The 14548-nt window shown below is 38.2% G+C and overlaps 1 protein-coding gene across 1 annotated transcript; it reads left to right on the top strand.

Moving 5' to 3' along the window:
• The first annotated feature begins 5251 nt into the window (after positions 1 to 5251).
• On the top strand, positions 5252 to 14524 carry gucy1a1 (guanylate cyclase 1 soluble subunit alpha 1). Its single transcript, XM_044028514.1, has 8 exons — positions 5252 to 5732; positions 5978 to 6045; positions 6667 to 6755; positions 6864 to 7579; positions 8981 to 9466; positions 11310 to 11453; positions 12741 to 12895; positions 13353 to 14524. Exons 1-8 carry the CDS (start codon positions 5493 to 5495, stop codon positions 13477 to 13479), a joined length of 2025 nt encoding a protein of 674 aa, XP_043884449.1. The 5' UTR covers positions 5252 to 5492; the 3' UTR covers positions 13480 to 14524.
• Positions 14525 to 14548: the final 24 nt, after the last annotated feature.

Here is a 14548-nt window from a genome sequence, read left to right as displayed (position 1 = left end):
ATGTATACATATATATTTAAATATGTATATGTATATGTGTATATACATATATATATGTATATATATATATATATACAGTATATATATATATGTTTATATGTATATGTATATGAGCATGTTATTACAGTTGTCCTTAATTATTTTTTTATTTTTACAAATTATTACATTTTTACAAATTAGATTTCCACAGGTTCATCCTCAAACTATGGAGTCGGAATATGTCTTTCAGTATCAGTCTAGATATCATGTATAACTGGAATGTAATGCATGGCAGGATGTAAAGTAGAAAGGTTTACGTCTATGTTAAGGCCCAAATGTAAAAAAGACAATAAAAGTAATATAGGCAGTATACATCTAAAATAATCTACAGTCTTATCTTTGCAAATGAGAGTAACATAACTGTGGAGCCACTGTCAGTACTGTATTCAGTGTGTTGGGCTTTATTGAAGCATGCTATATCTTATTATTCTGGCATCAGTGCCCAAGAGTCCAGTCTTATGCAACACTGGAAATCATGTGTCAATGTTTGTCTTTTTTTTTTATCTGTTTGTTTTTAAATTATTATAAATCATTCTAATTTACTTGGATTAATAGTTCAAGGGAATTTCAAATAATAAACTGCAAAATCAGCCTCTTTGTTGCATCTTGCATTTGCTTCAGGCTGTTACATACTGTAGCAGCCATGCATGTAAGGCCAGGCAGGATGAGTGGACAAAGGGTTAGAAATACTGTGCTGTATGAAGTTGTCATGCATGTGGAAGAAGATTATTTCCTAATCTATGCTTCAAGCCAACTGAACTCAGCATCCTCAGGAAGATTAAATGATCTTCATGAATTTCACTTGCAGCGGAAAGACAATACAGATGACAGTAGTATTGCTTTGGCTCTAACAAACATTCTAAAAATTAAAAGATCAGTGAAGACAATTCACTTGTGTTAAAACCCAGTGTGTGAAATTTAGTTTACTGGAGAAGTTGCTTCTTGCAGCTGAATATCCCTCACCTCTCCCTCCGCACCTGACCACATGTAAGTACATGGGTGTAAATACACCAAAGGACGGATTGTTATCTGATCTGCCAAACCACTGCATGAGGTGGTCAGAGAAGTGTAAATGTCTCTGATGCATCTCCACTCCACCCACAATAACTTTGTGAACGGAAATACGTAGGAAATATGTGAAAATGACATCAAAACTGTGCAGTCTTCTCTGCTTTTGTCAGTTTTACGCTTGTCAATGATGACTTCTTCCACTACTTCAAAAAGCAAAGAGAAGTAAATAGAATCGCGCCACTTCACATGCGGCGAATATTGTTGTTGTTGCTGTTGTTGTTGTTGTTAGTGTTGATATGGCAGCACACAGGATGTGACGCCGTAGTCTGCTGCTGGAAATGTTTGCAGGAAAGGAGGCAGAGGTGATGTAAACCATGCTTAAATGAACATGGTGAAGCACTATCTGATCGCTACCTGCTCACAGAAAACACATTCTAATGCCAGGTGTAAAGAGGATCTGTCATGAGAAACAATTTGTTTTCAAGTTGATTACACACTGATAAATATTACATATAATTATTTTGTTTTCAATTACTGCCAAATAAAAATAATTTCATATAAACTTAACCAGAGGTGGAAAGAGTACTGAAATATTCCACTCAAGTAAAAGCACCAATATTTTCATAAAAAAGTAAATTAAAGTAAAACATTTAGCTTGTAAAAGTTACTTAGGTTGGGGTTCTGTCTTGTGTCGTGCAAAAAGGACAAAGGGACACAAATCTCACATTAATTGTTTTTAATTAAAGGCAAACCTTTATAAACTAAAGTGCTGACAAAATAAAATATGTAAACACATAATGTATCAGTCAAAATGGGTCAAAGGTCAAATGCTTTAACTTTTTCACTCAGAGACCTTAATTAACGCCAATCCTGTCCTTATCATCATTGGTCAGTGATGTTTCATTGTAAAATTGTTTCTGTGATCTTTTTTTTTGGTAAGAATGGGGAAAAGAATAAAACAATGATGAGAACATTTACGGAATGATGTTAAAGGGAAAAAAGAAATAATCAGGTCGTATGTATATAGTTGGCCTCCAGTGTCATAGAGACATTCATATGAAATGACTGCAACATATTTATTCTTGATACATCAAACATTAAAGGTGACATAGAATGCTTGTATCACACATATATGTTAGTTATGGAGGTCTACTTACATATATTAACGTGTTTTCATGAATAAAAACCTCCTAATCGCTGCAAACGAGCCGATCAATATATCTCCTCACTGACGCTCTCGTCAGCCGCGCTGTTTCAGACCAAAACCACACCCCCAGAACGTGGACTGTCCTGTGATTGGCCAGGTACCTGGAAGTGACGTAATAGATAGGCCAGCTCTCAGATACACAGCTCCCCCTCTGGCACGGTGGATGCTCTGCATCTCAGCAGCTGCAACGAGAGTAGTTCTTCTTCTTCTGCGGTTGAATGTACGCAACCGGATGTGCCCGGACTAGTGCCCGCACCGGGAGGCGCTACGGTGGTGAGAGGAGTGGTGAGGATTTCTGATGACGACATCAAATTAAGGAAGTGCCGATCCGCTTCGCAGAGCCCAGGAAAACAATACAACACTATTTTCTCAGCAGTGGCTGAACTGTTTGTTCTGAAACTTTAGGGTTTCATAAACGAGGTGATGACGCAGATACACACACACACAAACGCAGCGTTAATTGGAACTTCCGGTCTATGTCGCCTTTAACTAAACAATGACTATTCTGACAAAAACATAAAGTGCCTAACATGACACTAAGAGCATTTCATGCTTCATGTGCCTGAATGTTGCATTATCTGTCGAAAGAGGTTTCCTCTTGTTAAACTGTGTGTACATTGTAACTGTCTGAGGTCGTGACTGTTACATTCCTGTGGACTTAGTGTGCTGGGCTTGGTTTGTGAAGAGACTAGTTATCTCTCTGTATCATAAACATTAGAGATTAAAATTAATCATCTGGACCAAAAAAAGTTTATCCCAGTGACTGATGGCAGGATGTAACCGTGCAAATGAGAGAAGACTGGAAAGTGTACAAAAAGGACCATTATCCGAGATGACTCACTTTAAATTCAGATTGAAAACAGAAGCCTCAGGTCTGATGTGTTTGGCGGAATCCTGAAGTTGCTGTATTTTATTTGAATTAACTATATTTGTTCCGTCCACCTTTTATAGTGCTCATATTTGTTGGATTTACAGGCATTTATTTAAAATGTGTAATGTTTAAACACAGTTATATCTCATACTGCACATTGCAGATTAACATACGTGTTTGATCTACATCAACTTGTGCTTTGAGAATAAAAAAAGAATTAGTGCCTATTAATTTACCCTCAATAAAGTAAGCTGGCATGTCAATTTGAATCAGACTTGCTTGACAGGATCTTACATTTGTATTGAGTACTATCATGTCTATCATGTCATGTCTCCTGCTGGGACTGTGAGATCCAACAACTTTCATTTTTAATTCAGCTATTAGTTTCCAGTTTGCTGAGACAGTTTAATGAAAGCAATATTGGTGGTCCCAGCCACACACAGTGACAAAACAATCCCTCTTTAATATCTATCCTATAATATTTTGAGTTTGTTCCTGAGCCCTGGTGATAAAAATGACTTCATGCTGGTCCAGAGTTATCCTACAAGAAACGACTTCAACTCCCAAGTGACAATGCTTTTCATTATTTAAGCTCTGGAATGGATTTATTATGTTAGACAACGAAATTGCCCTTTTCAGACCAAACAAGGCCAGCAAACAGTCACTGATGTAGCCTTATGACACAAATGTTTTAAATCCTCACAGTGGAAGTCTAATCACCTCTGAAGCATTTCATTATTAGCCAACAAATTTGATGTTTTGATCTTGGTCTTAAACTTGTTTGATATGTTGAAAAAAACAAACTAATATTGGAGTAAATACAATTTAAGTCAATGTGATTATTCTAATTAATTATAATTGTTTAATGAATGTTAACAGATTAACATGTCAAACTATGTTTCAAGTGTTTTTCATTGGTACGATGTTCAAAGGTTTTGGACCACAACATTGATGTGATAATATAATAAAATATTCCATATTTAATGTAAAATAATAGCACATACCACAAATGAGCAACCATGGCCTAACCCAACCACACACTATATTATCCATTAGTGTTAAGCAGCAGGATAGTAAATCTTTAACAGCCATATTAATCAGAGAAAAATGCTAAATTATACTGAAGTAGTTTGACAGTTCATAAAACTGCAGTGTGACACTTGTTATTGCCTGACTGAGACTAACTCAAGTCAAGTGACATCGTGTGAAGTCATTTATCAGATTTTGTGCAACTCCATCATAGATAAGGCTTCACAGGCCTTTTTGATGGGTATGTTTGTAAGTTTTAAGTTTTACAGTGGAACAGAAGTTTCTCTAATTGTTTGAGATTTTATTTTGAATTTAATATCTCTTAATTTACAAGTTTGGACAAAACACATCACTTTGGCCCCTTAGAAGGTGAGATGGGCATTTTTTAATTGCTTCAACAGAATTTTCAATATATTAAAAAGAATTATTAGTTAATTTTATTAACTAATAATTATATAATAATTATTATAACTAATAATATTTTTGCTATAGAAGTGAAGTGAACTTTTGAGCAGCTCTTGAAATATAGAAAAGCAAGATTGAGTGAATGCAGCCAGTCCTGTGGGAGATGTTAATCCTCATCTCTCAGAGGAAAACTTGTAGGTCTGTTGTTTCAGCCTTTTTATTCTGCTTGAAAGGCACCAGGTGGTGGGAGAGAGATTGTCATTTATAATCTTTAAGAACAGACAGGTGTCAATGTAGGTGTTTCATGAGGGGAATACAGGAGGGAAATTATAATGAAAGGAGAAAGAGAGAGAGAAAGAGAGACACGGATGCAGAAATGGGTTATGAAATCACCTATTATTGAGTAAAATCAGTATAGGATTTTGGAAAATGATAACAGTTTGTTTTTATTAGTACTATTTGTGCACTACACAGTACATGCTCAGAAATATAAATGTTATTCGGGACCTGTTCCATGTGTTGGGACTCTAGTCTAAAGCCGTCTAAATAATAAAAAGTCCATTGCATGCGAGGAGTCGCCTGGAAATAATTTCTTCTTGCTGATAGGTTGTTCAGCCCCACCAGCCCCACTTGCGCATGGATGGATTGGCCCCGTGCTCTATTTTCTTCCTCCAGTTTGTCGTTGGCTTTTGGTAATGCTTGTGCGCTGCCATCGTTTGCCCATGCAGTTTTCAATGAATATTGTATGTGGTCTCAGGCTTTGATGCTGATCACTTGAATCAGCGGGTTGCGAGGTAGAGCGCTTGCCTGGATGTGCACACCAGATGATGGAATTCCTGCCAGACGGCGCAGCTGCGCGACCAGGACAGTCTGCCTCCGAAATTAGATAAGAGAGCAGAGCAGAGGCAGCATATTCTAGCAGCGGGGAAGATGTTCTGCGCGAAGCTGAAAGAGCTGAAGATAGCTGGAGAGTGTCCTTTCTCTGTCGGCGCCAACAATAATGAGCTCGGAGACTTTGAAGGGCGCTCCAGTGATGCCGCGGAATTATTGCCCATTTCTATGGAAGTGCATGGGGAACAAGGTGAGGGTCTGCCACGACAGAAGACGAGCAGAGCCAAAGTTAACCTGCACACACTGGGGGAGAGCGTCCGGAAATTGGCATGTCCTGGGGTGAGTTAAAAAACAAAACAAAAACAATATTACGAGTATTCATTTCATGCAAAGGCGCGCGTCTTTTTTTTTTTTTTGATGATGAAAAATAGTGCAGTTGTCTGCCTTCATAGACACCATGCCTGCTTTGTTAACTTGAAACGAACAGTGATCCTGTTTTTATCAAATCTGCCTCAAAGTCTCACCACATGATGACGATGATGATGATGATGATGTCTTTAAACTTGGTGCACTTGTTTATACAGTTACAAAGGCTGCACACTGCCCTCCATCGAATGATGAGACTGTCAGATCACACCAGGGACTCTGAAAGGTACAGAGTCTGTTGTTCTTCTTCTCAAATGTGTGCCACTAAGACATCAATAACAGCTGCACTACTCCTCCTCAGACTGACACAATTGCTACCAATGTTGCTGTAAATTACTGGCCTACACTGTCACAGCATGTGTTCCTATAATACAAGTGAGGATGCTTCGATGTAAGAGCCTCATATGACCCATCTGTTCACAGAGATTCCTTACAGGTTTCTCAATTGCCATTACTAGACTGCTAACAACAAGGTGAGATGCAGACGGAGGCTGCTATGGATACAAATCTGCTGGAAAAACATATATAAATAACATATACAGTTCAAATAAAACTATTAGTTAATCCACTCAGAAAGTAATAGTTGATGCGTGTTTTATCCTAATTTCTGGGTTAAAGGCCACCTATGTTTTGCAAGCAGCTCCTCTGTTTGATGTATTTTTTGTCACGTTTGAAGGGTGAAAACATCAGATGCAAATTATAATGTGCAATTCCGATTAGCAAAGTAAATATTTGGCAGTGAAAATAATAGCTGCAGCTCCAGTGTGATGTTTTACAGTAAGTGAACAGTATGGACTAGCGAACATTGCTTAATTTGTCTGTCTTCGCTTATTTATTGTCTCTCCAGTCCAGCGATTTGCTGCAGAGGCAATCAGAGTCACAGCGATAATTCAGAACATCTAGAGGAGATGCTGAACATTTACTCAACCAAAACAGGTGATGTAACCTCTGAAATTCATTTTGCTAACATTTTACTTTCATTTTAGAAATTCTTGGTAATGACGGCTTCCCATTGTCAATCATTTTACCTCATGCATTTGGCAGGAAGCTCGATGGAAGCTCTGAAAGTTGCTCTTGGCGAGGAGCTCTTTGACATGTGTTATGAGGAGGATGGACACATTTTGAAGGTGGTTGGGGGAGCTCTCCATGACTTCCTCAACAGCTTCAATGTCTTGTTGAAACAGAGCAGCACCTTGCCCAATTCGGACAGAGAGGATTGTGTAAACGAACCTTCAGTGCTGTGCTTAGACAAGGATCCGGGTCTGCTTACTGTCTATTTCTTCAACCCCCACTCTACCACTCAGCTTTTTTTCCCTGGAGTCATCAAAGCTGCTGCCCGCCTGCTGTATCACACCATGGTGGATGTGTTGATGGATCCCCCCAGTACTAAAGACAGCATCTTGCAGTCCAACCCACAGCCCAGTCTTCTATACACAGTTGTTGTTAAGGATGCTAAAAACCTGAGCCCCAGTCCACTGCGGGCTACCTCAGCTGGGACCCTTCCTACCACTCTGTTCTCCACCGTTTTCCCTTTCCACCTAATCCTGGACCAGGACTTGGCTCTGGTTCAAATAGGTCATGGGCTCAGGAAGAGACTGATCAGAAAGGATGGACTGAGGCGGTCATCTACCTTCCAAGAACATTTCTCTATTGTCTCCCCCCAGATCAAATGCACCTTTCAGGGTATTTTGACAATGCTAAACACCCAGTTCATCATTCGGATCAAGCATGGAGTCTCCACCACAGACAACACAGGGAAGGTAGGTTGACATATCTGTGAGATGTAACTCGAAAAGTGAAGTCCCCTGACCAATAAACCAGAAAAGGTCTTCCGGTCAATGTCATATTAAATCAAGTAAATAGGATGTTTATAAGCAGTGTGGCTTATTAGTGGTGTCCTTGGCCTGAGGTGGGGATCCACATTTTACCCCCAGCGGAGATCTAAAGCAAATGTCAAACCATTTTATCCATCAGAGGCACAGCTATGCTTGTGCTATTTATATAAAGGTGCACAGCAATTGGGCGCCATGGCAAGAAAAAAACGCATCCGTGAGAAAACATGACAGTGGCATAATGACTATTAACATTTGTTATTAGATGCTTTCTCCTAATATAAAATGAGAACTAGAAGTGGTTGTTTCACCATTTGTCTTAAGTGAAAACAGAGTCCAGTTAAAACGAGGGTGAAGAGGGTGAGGACAAAGCCAGTGTCGCAGTGTAACTGGTCTGCAACTTACAACCTGCTTCTGTAGCTTTATTTTTTTCCCCCTGTAATTACACAATTAAGATCTTAAGGTCTGGTTTTGGTGTCTGACAGGATGTAGTATGAAAAACAAACTGTCAGATTGATAAAAGAAAAAGTGTGAGTTCTTCAGCAGATATTTTCAAGTAAGCATAGTGATAGGTCAAAGGTCAGTCGGAAAAATCTACAATGGATTATTATGATGAAAAATGATATGTAAAAACTATGCATCATGATGTTAGTTATCTGATATCCACATTGGCCCGTGCCTCGCCCTGTTTCTGATGACAGACAGACAGAGATAAACACTTTCTTGTGTAAGCAATCATAAAAAATACTCTAATGGTGCTAATGGTTCTGTTGAGAGTACAAACAGTTGATTTAGTCTTGAATAAAGAGTAGAAGAGAAGAGATTTCCCTTTAATCATTCATTTTGGATTAGTAGTGCAGTAAAACTCACACAGATAAGATAAACCACATAATATCACTGTTGTTGAACAGATGGACACTTTGTCCTTTTAATGACACTAGGATTGAGGAACACTCATTCTCTGAGGACCATGAATATTGTGGGAATGGATTTGGTTTGGACATGAGTCGTGCACATTGCTTCTCCGCCAAATAAAAATGTTGTGTTACTTGGGATTTTTCAGCTATTTTGAATTTGTTTTCTTTGGAACATAAACAGACCTTTTGGCAGTGTTTAGTGACAGAGCTGCATACAGCTGCTGTGCCACTAACATCCTGCAAATTCACAGTTTGCTTTACTTTTCACTATTTAGCTGCAAAACCTGAGGAAGTGTATGTATGTAAACATTGACATTGCTTATTTTATAATTCTCACATGCAACAAAGGGAGGGAAATCTTTTTTTTTTTTTTATTTAAATAACATTTCTCGTCATATGATTTTCCTTTCAGCATATGGACCTGAAAGGTCAGATGATCTACGTTTCAGAGTCCAATGTCATCTTGTTTCTGGGCTCACCATGTGTGGACAAGCTGGAGGAGCTCACAGGCCGTGGCCTCTATCTGTCAGACATCCCTATCCATAATGCACTGCGTGATGTAGTTCTGGTTGGTGAACAGGCTAAAGCTCAGGATGGTTTGAAGAAACGTCTGGGGAAGGCCAAGGCAGCCTTGGAGCATGCCCACCAAGCACTGGAGGAGGAGAAGAAGAAGACAGTGGACCTCCTCTTCTCCATCTTCCCTGGCACTGTGGCTCAGCAGCTGTGGCAAGGACAAACCGTCCAGGCCAAGAAGTTTGACAGGGTCACAATGCTCTTCTCTGACATTGTGGGCTTCACAGCAGTTTGCTCTCTCTGTACCCCGATGCAAGTGATCACCATGCTCAATGAGTTATACACCCGCTTTGACCACCATTGTGGAGAACTTGATGTTTATAAGGTAGGTTCATGCACCACAGTTCATAGTACATTTTCACTTCATTTTCTACCGCTACCAATCCTGGAGCCAATCCTGGCTGACATAGGGTGAAATGAGGGTCCCCTATCCATTGTAGGGCCATATCACAACTTTCATTTAATGGTTCCATCATTTTCTGACTAATCTAATCTAGATGATGCAAAATCTACATTACCTTTACAAAGATAAAATGGTCAAATATCAGAACCAACATGTTTTATCTGTAGATGTTCATGCTTCAGTCTATAAACACACAATCATTACACAACTGAATGCCATTAGGAACCAACTGAAAAATAATAATCCAGCTAGCTTCAGTGCTGGTAAAATGGTGGTTGGTGGTCCTGTCAGGGTGCTGGGTTAGCATGGTTAGCAGTATTTTGAGTTACCCATCGACTCCTGCTGTGTTTCTGGTTTGACAGCACCATGGTGGATGATGACAGGTGTGTTAACAGTGTGTGAACTGAAAGGAACCATGACACAGACAATGGGTGAACTGATTGTCTCCACACTGATAGACAACTGAAAGATTCAAAAGCAGTCAGGTGCAACATATGATCATATGTTAGATCATATGTTGCCATTGTACATTTTGCTTATGAGCTCTTGTTCCTGAGCCAAAATGATGTGACTTATTTACATGTCTACGGATATCAATGTGTTTTAACTGCTTTATTATGTGGCAAACCTTTCCTGGTAAAGTGTTTTTGCCCTAAGAAATACATCACTTTAGAAATATTTACATGACACATATGATACAGTTTACCAAAATCTACAGAATGTGTTTCTAATGTGTTTTTCTGAGCATATTCTTAGGTTAAATCAGCGGTACTGAAACAAGTAACACCATTATTGCCAACATTAATATACAGTAGTGTAAAAAGGTCAGTAAAGTCAGTTACAGGCTTTTCATTATAAGATAATTAACTCGCTCATCATCCTCCTCTTCCTCACATATACTTCACACACTGTTATAGTGAAATTATATTTTTGTTGTTGTTTGTTTCATTTTCTACACACTCCGGTCAAAACTCCTCAGCTCTACTCCAATCACATACCCTGGTATTTACAGTAGAACTGTATTTCTGGTTGTACACGTACCACAGTTTGAAAACCATGGGGGTTAAATAATTTTCTCGCAGATTTTAACATTTTGTCCAATTTCTTGCTTCAGAATTTGAAATTTAACCGATTGTAACTCACCTTACTACTGTGGTGGCTGCCAGAAGCTGTTAATCTACAGGGAGGTTGAATAATGTAATCAAAGTGGAGGCATAACACTCAGATCAACATGTTTGACAAATATCTCGTAAAACACTAGGAAGTCAGAGGTTTCTTCAGGACCCTGTTTCCACTCCACATGGCCGAGCCTAAAAATAGTTTCACTTTGTCTCATAGCTGTCTTTGTCACGTACCGCCGGAGTGCTCCGTGGATCCACATTTACACATACAAAGATGAAGAGGAGGAAGACAAAATGCTTCTGGACTTTGTAATGTGGCCAGGGATCAAATACTACTAGAATTTCAGTTTTGTTATTGTTATTATTTTTATTATTTTTCTTTCTCTTGCTTTCGTGTACTGCAAGATGCGAAGGGAGTCAGAATGTGAATCATAGAGATTTTAATAAATATTGATTTCAGATGTATTACTCTTTCAAAGGTTCATTGTTTTCATGGCACTATTTGTATTCCTGAGGTAAATATGCGAATGAGCACATTACAATTTCATATTCACATAACAGAGCATTTCACTGTTCAGGGGTGTCTATTTTCTGTCTCAGTTGCCTGGTTAGAAATCATTTTAATGACCCTCCACTGTGTTCAGGTGGAGACAATTGGTGATGCGTATTGTGTTGCCGGCGGCTTACACAAGGAGAGCGAGACTCACGCTGTCCAAATTGCACTCATGGCCTTAAAGATGATGGAGCTTTCAGATGAAGTCATGACGCCAACTGGAGACCGAATACAGGTGAGGGTCAAATGCTGCATGCTATAATATTGCTGCAAAATAGTGAAATGAACCAAACAATCTATATTATATAATTGTTGCATTTCTATGCTCTGAAAAATTTTAGTGAAATGTTTACAAAATTACGCTGAATAGAACTGAAATTTTTCATTTGGCAATGCATCTTGCAAAATATCATGGCATATTATCTGTGTGCTAGAATGAAGTCAGTATGCTAAAAACTTAATTCAATTTATATTTCTTTTTGAAGATGTCACTTCTGGCGTTGGGTATGGGGGTGTGGTTTTATTGATAAGTGCACCTGTTCAAGTGCACATGCTAGTTTTTAGACAATGAGGGTGAGTTTGGCGCCGTAATTTTCCAGCACTGGCACTTTACACTATTAATATACGTTATAGATCTTAGTTTGTGTGTAATAATATAAATGTTTCATCTGTTACAGTATGTCAGTGATACTTTTCTTTAATAAATTGTATAGACTTAAACTTAAGACTTCAAGATGGCTTTTGTTTTTACGCATGTGTCACAGTTCAGGGCCAATGCATTTTCATTCAGGATGTACTGCAATGCTCACAACATAAACAAATGGCCTTCCCACACAGATAATGTATTTTTTTGGTCAGAAAATCTCATGGAAAAAACCTAAACAATTCACCCATAATTGAATAAATTTTTTCTTTACTTTTGTATTTGATAAGCAGAAACAATATGAACAGCCGGAACATTGTTTTTATTTTGTCACAAGATCATTTTGTAATTTTGACATATAACAAACATGACCTTGAGATGTTACAACTTTAAATCCTGTGGTCCTGTGTTTTATTTCCACGACACAGGCAGGATTGTGTGATGCCTTGCCTGCAAATGTGTGCCCATTGTGTCCTCGTGCACGTACACAATACAAACATAAAGGGGAGCCACTTCTAAAAGCCTTGCCACATATTGCCACTAGCAGTCAAAAACTCCACGGGATACCTTGAACAGGCATTAATTATGTATTAGTGAGAACTATTTTCAACTGCAGGTTTGTGGTGCTGGTGAATACATACAGCAGGGCAGAGTTGTATCTGAGGAAACAAGTTATTTTTGAATTTTGTGTGTGTGTGTGTGTGCAGAATTTGTTGACAAACCTATAAAGTTATGTGTTGCAGGGTCACAGAAGCTGTACCAACACCAGTACCAGTGGTACACTCATGTAGCACAATAGACTTTGATTCATTTCTGCCATTAATAATAGAAAAGTGTTAGCCTGATTCATGTTGAATGTGTCTTGTTCTTTTTTTCCAGATGCGTATCGGCCTCCACACAGGTTCAGTTCTAGCTGGTGTAGTCGGGGTGATGATGCCACGTTACTGCCTCTTTGGGAACAATGTTACTTTAGCCAACAAGTTTGAATCCTGCAGCCAACCTCGGAAAATCAATATCAGCCCTACAACCCACAGGTGCCGAATTATTGCTGTCTGGTGCTTTTCTTACCATACTATTTGTACTTATTGTTTTTTCAATGTTACTTGACACATGACACACATGATGCTCTCTTGGATAGATCCCACTTAAAAAAGAGTTCTTAATATCAACGTGACTTCTTAGAGATAAAGGTTAAATATAAATGAAAGGTGAAATTGCTTTGCAGATAAAATTCTAAAGGAACGTCTTCAATACTCTCTTAAAACATCTCATTTGACCTGACTGAAAACAAGTCAATGTCATAAAATAGCTGTTTATTTACAGTATTGTAATGTGGAACAAGTGTATTATATGGTTCCATAGATGATAGTTGCTGAAACACACACACACAAAGTCAGGAAACTTTCAGAGAAGCTGTGTTTCTTCTTGTGTCACATAATTTGTTTCACATTGTTGTAGATTAATGTTTTATTTGTGTGCTCTTTGTCCCAGACTGCTGAAGGATCGCCCAGAGTTTGTCTTTGTTCCCAGGAGCAGACAGGAGCTTCCGGCTGACTTCCCAGACGACATCCCTGGTGTTTGTTACTTTTTGGAAGCGTCCTTCAAAACTGACTCCTAAATGAAGTTGAGATGCTGCACAGCACAGAAACATTAGATGTCAAGGAAATAAGTGTATTTAGTGAATTCAGTGCAAATATCTTGTATATTTTGGTTTTGGTTGTTTAGATATTGGTGGTATTGTCTATCAGTCAAACTCCTGCAGCTGCTTGATTACAGATGTGTCAGTTTGCTATCAAACATGAGTCTTGTCTCTGTATAATTATGTGTGTGTAAATTTGTAGTGGAAAGAGACACTCACTTCCTCAATTTTTCTTCCAGAATGAGTCATCTCTCTGAATTGTATTTTAGGCTTCCACCACAGACTGTCGGATTTAGCGACTTTATTTTTGTTTGGTTTGAAAATATATAATTTTAGAAGTAAAAAAAAATGAAAATACAGACAAAGATGCATACAGTATTTGATTTGAACATCTAGGAAGAAATTTAAATATATAACTATATATCATTTTGCATAATGTAGATAAGATTCCTAAATCCATTCTGGGTGTTGATTCTCGGTGTGATGTTGTTAAACAGAGTGGTTCCTTTGTCGAGATCATTATCTCTAAGTATCTGACTGGTCCATGTTTTTTAGTGGAAACGATTTCATACAAAAGCAGACATTATGATTATTCAGATTTTGGATAAAATGATGTGATGCAGAGTAGATTTAGGTGCCTTATGGGATCGGAGAGTGTCAAATTTGTATTTTTGGTTAATTCTACCTGCTTTGTTTTTTCTAGCTATGGTCCATGATGAATTTTCATGTCAGTAATTTCTTCCAAAGGCATGTGGTTCCAACTCAGTATATATTTTTAAACTTACATCTATTAGATACACAATAAAGCATTCCAAGATCTAATTTTCCTAATATAAGTATTGTTTTGTTTTTTCACTGTTCACATATTTATACTATATTTATTACATGGGTTTCATACCACTCCTTTCCCAAGTAGAGGGAATGCAACACAACGAAAATACAATGAATGTTCAACAATCACTCATAATGGTGTGCTTTATTATTGTAATGTAATCAAGGCACAATAAATATTGACATTAACTGACATACTTGCCTGGCTCTACTGTGT

Source organism: Solea senegalensis, linkage group LG6 (assembly GCF_019176455.1).
Source record: "Solea senegalensis isolate Sse05_10M linkage group LG6, IFAPA_SoseM_1, whole genome shotgun sequence".
Classification (NCBI taxonomy): Eukaryota; Metazoa; Chordata; class Actinopteri; order Pleuronectiformes; family Soleidae; genus Solea; species Solea senegalensis.
This window is presented reverse-complemented; position numbering and strand designations above follow the sequence as displayed.

Coding starts and splice junctions, on each gene's coding strand:
- gucy1a1 (XM_044028514.1), top strand. CDS start 5,493: ATGTTCTGCGCGAAGCTGAAAGAGCTGAAGATAGCTGGAGAGTGTCCT. Junction 11,454..12,740: donor CAACTGGAGACCGAATACAG/GTGAGGGTCAAA, acceptor CTTTTTTTCCAG/ATGCGTATCGGCCTCCACAC. Junction 12,896..13,352: donor ATCAGCCCTACAACCCACAG/GTGCCGAATTAT, acceptor TCTTTGTCCCAG/ACTGCTGAAGGATCGCCCAG.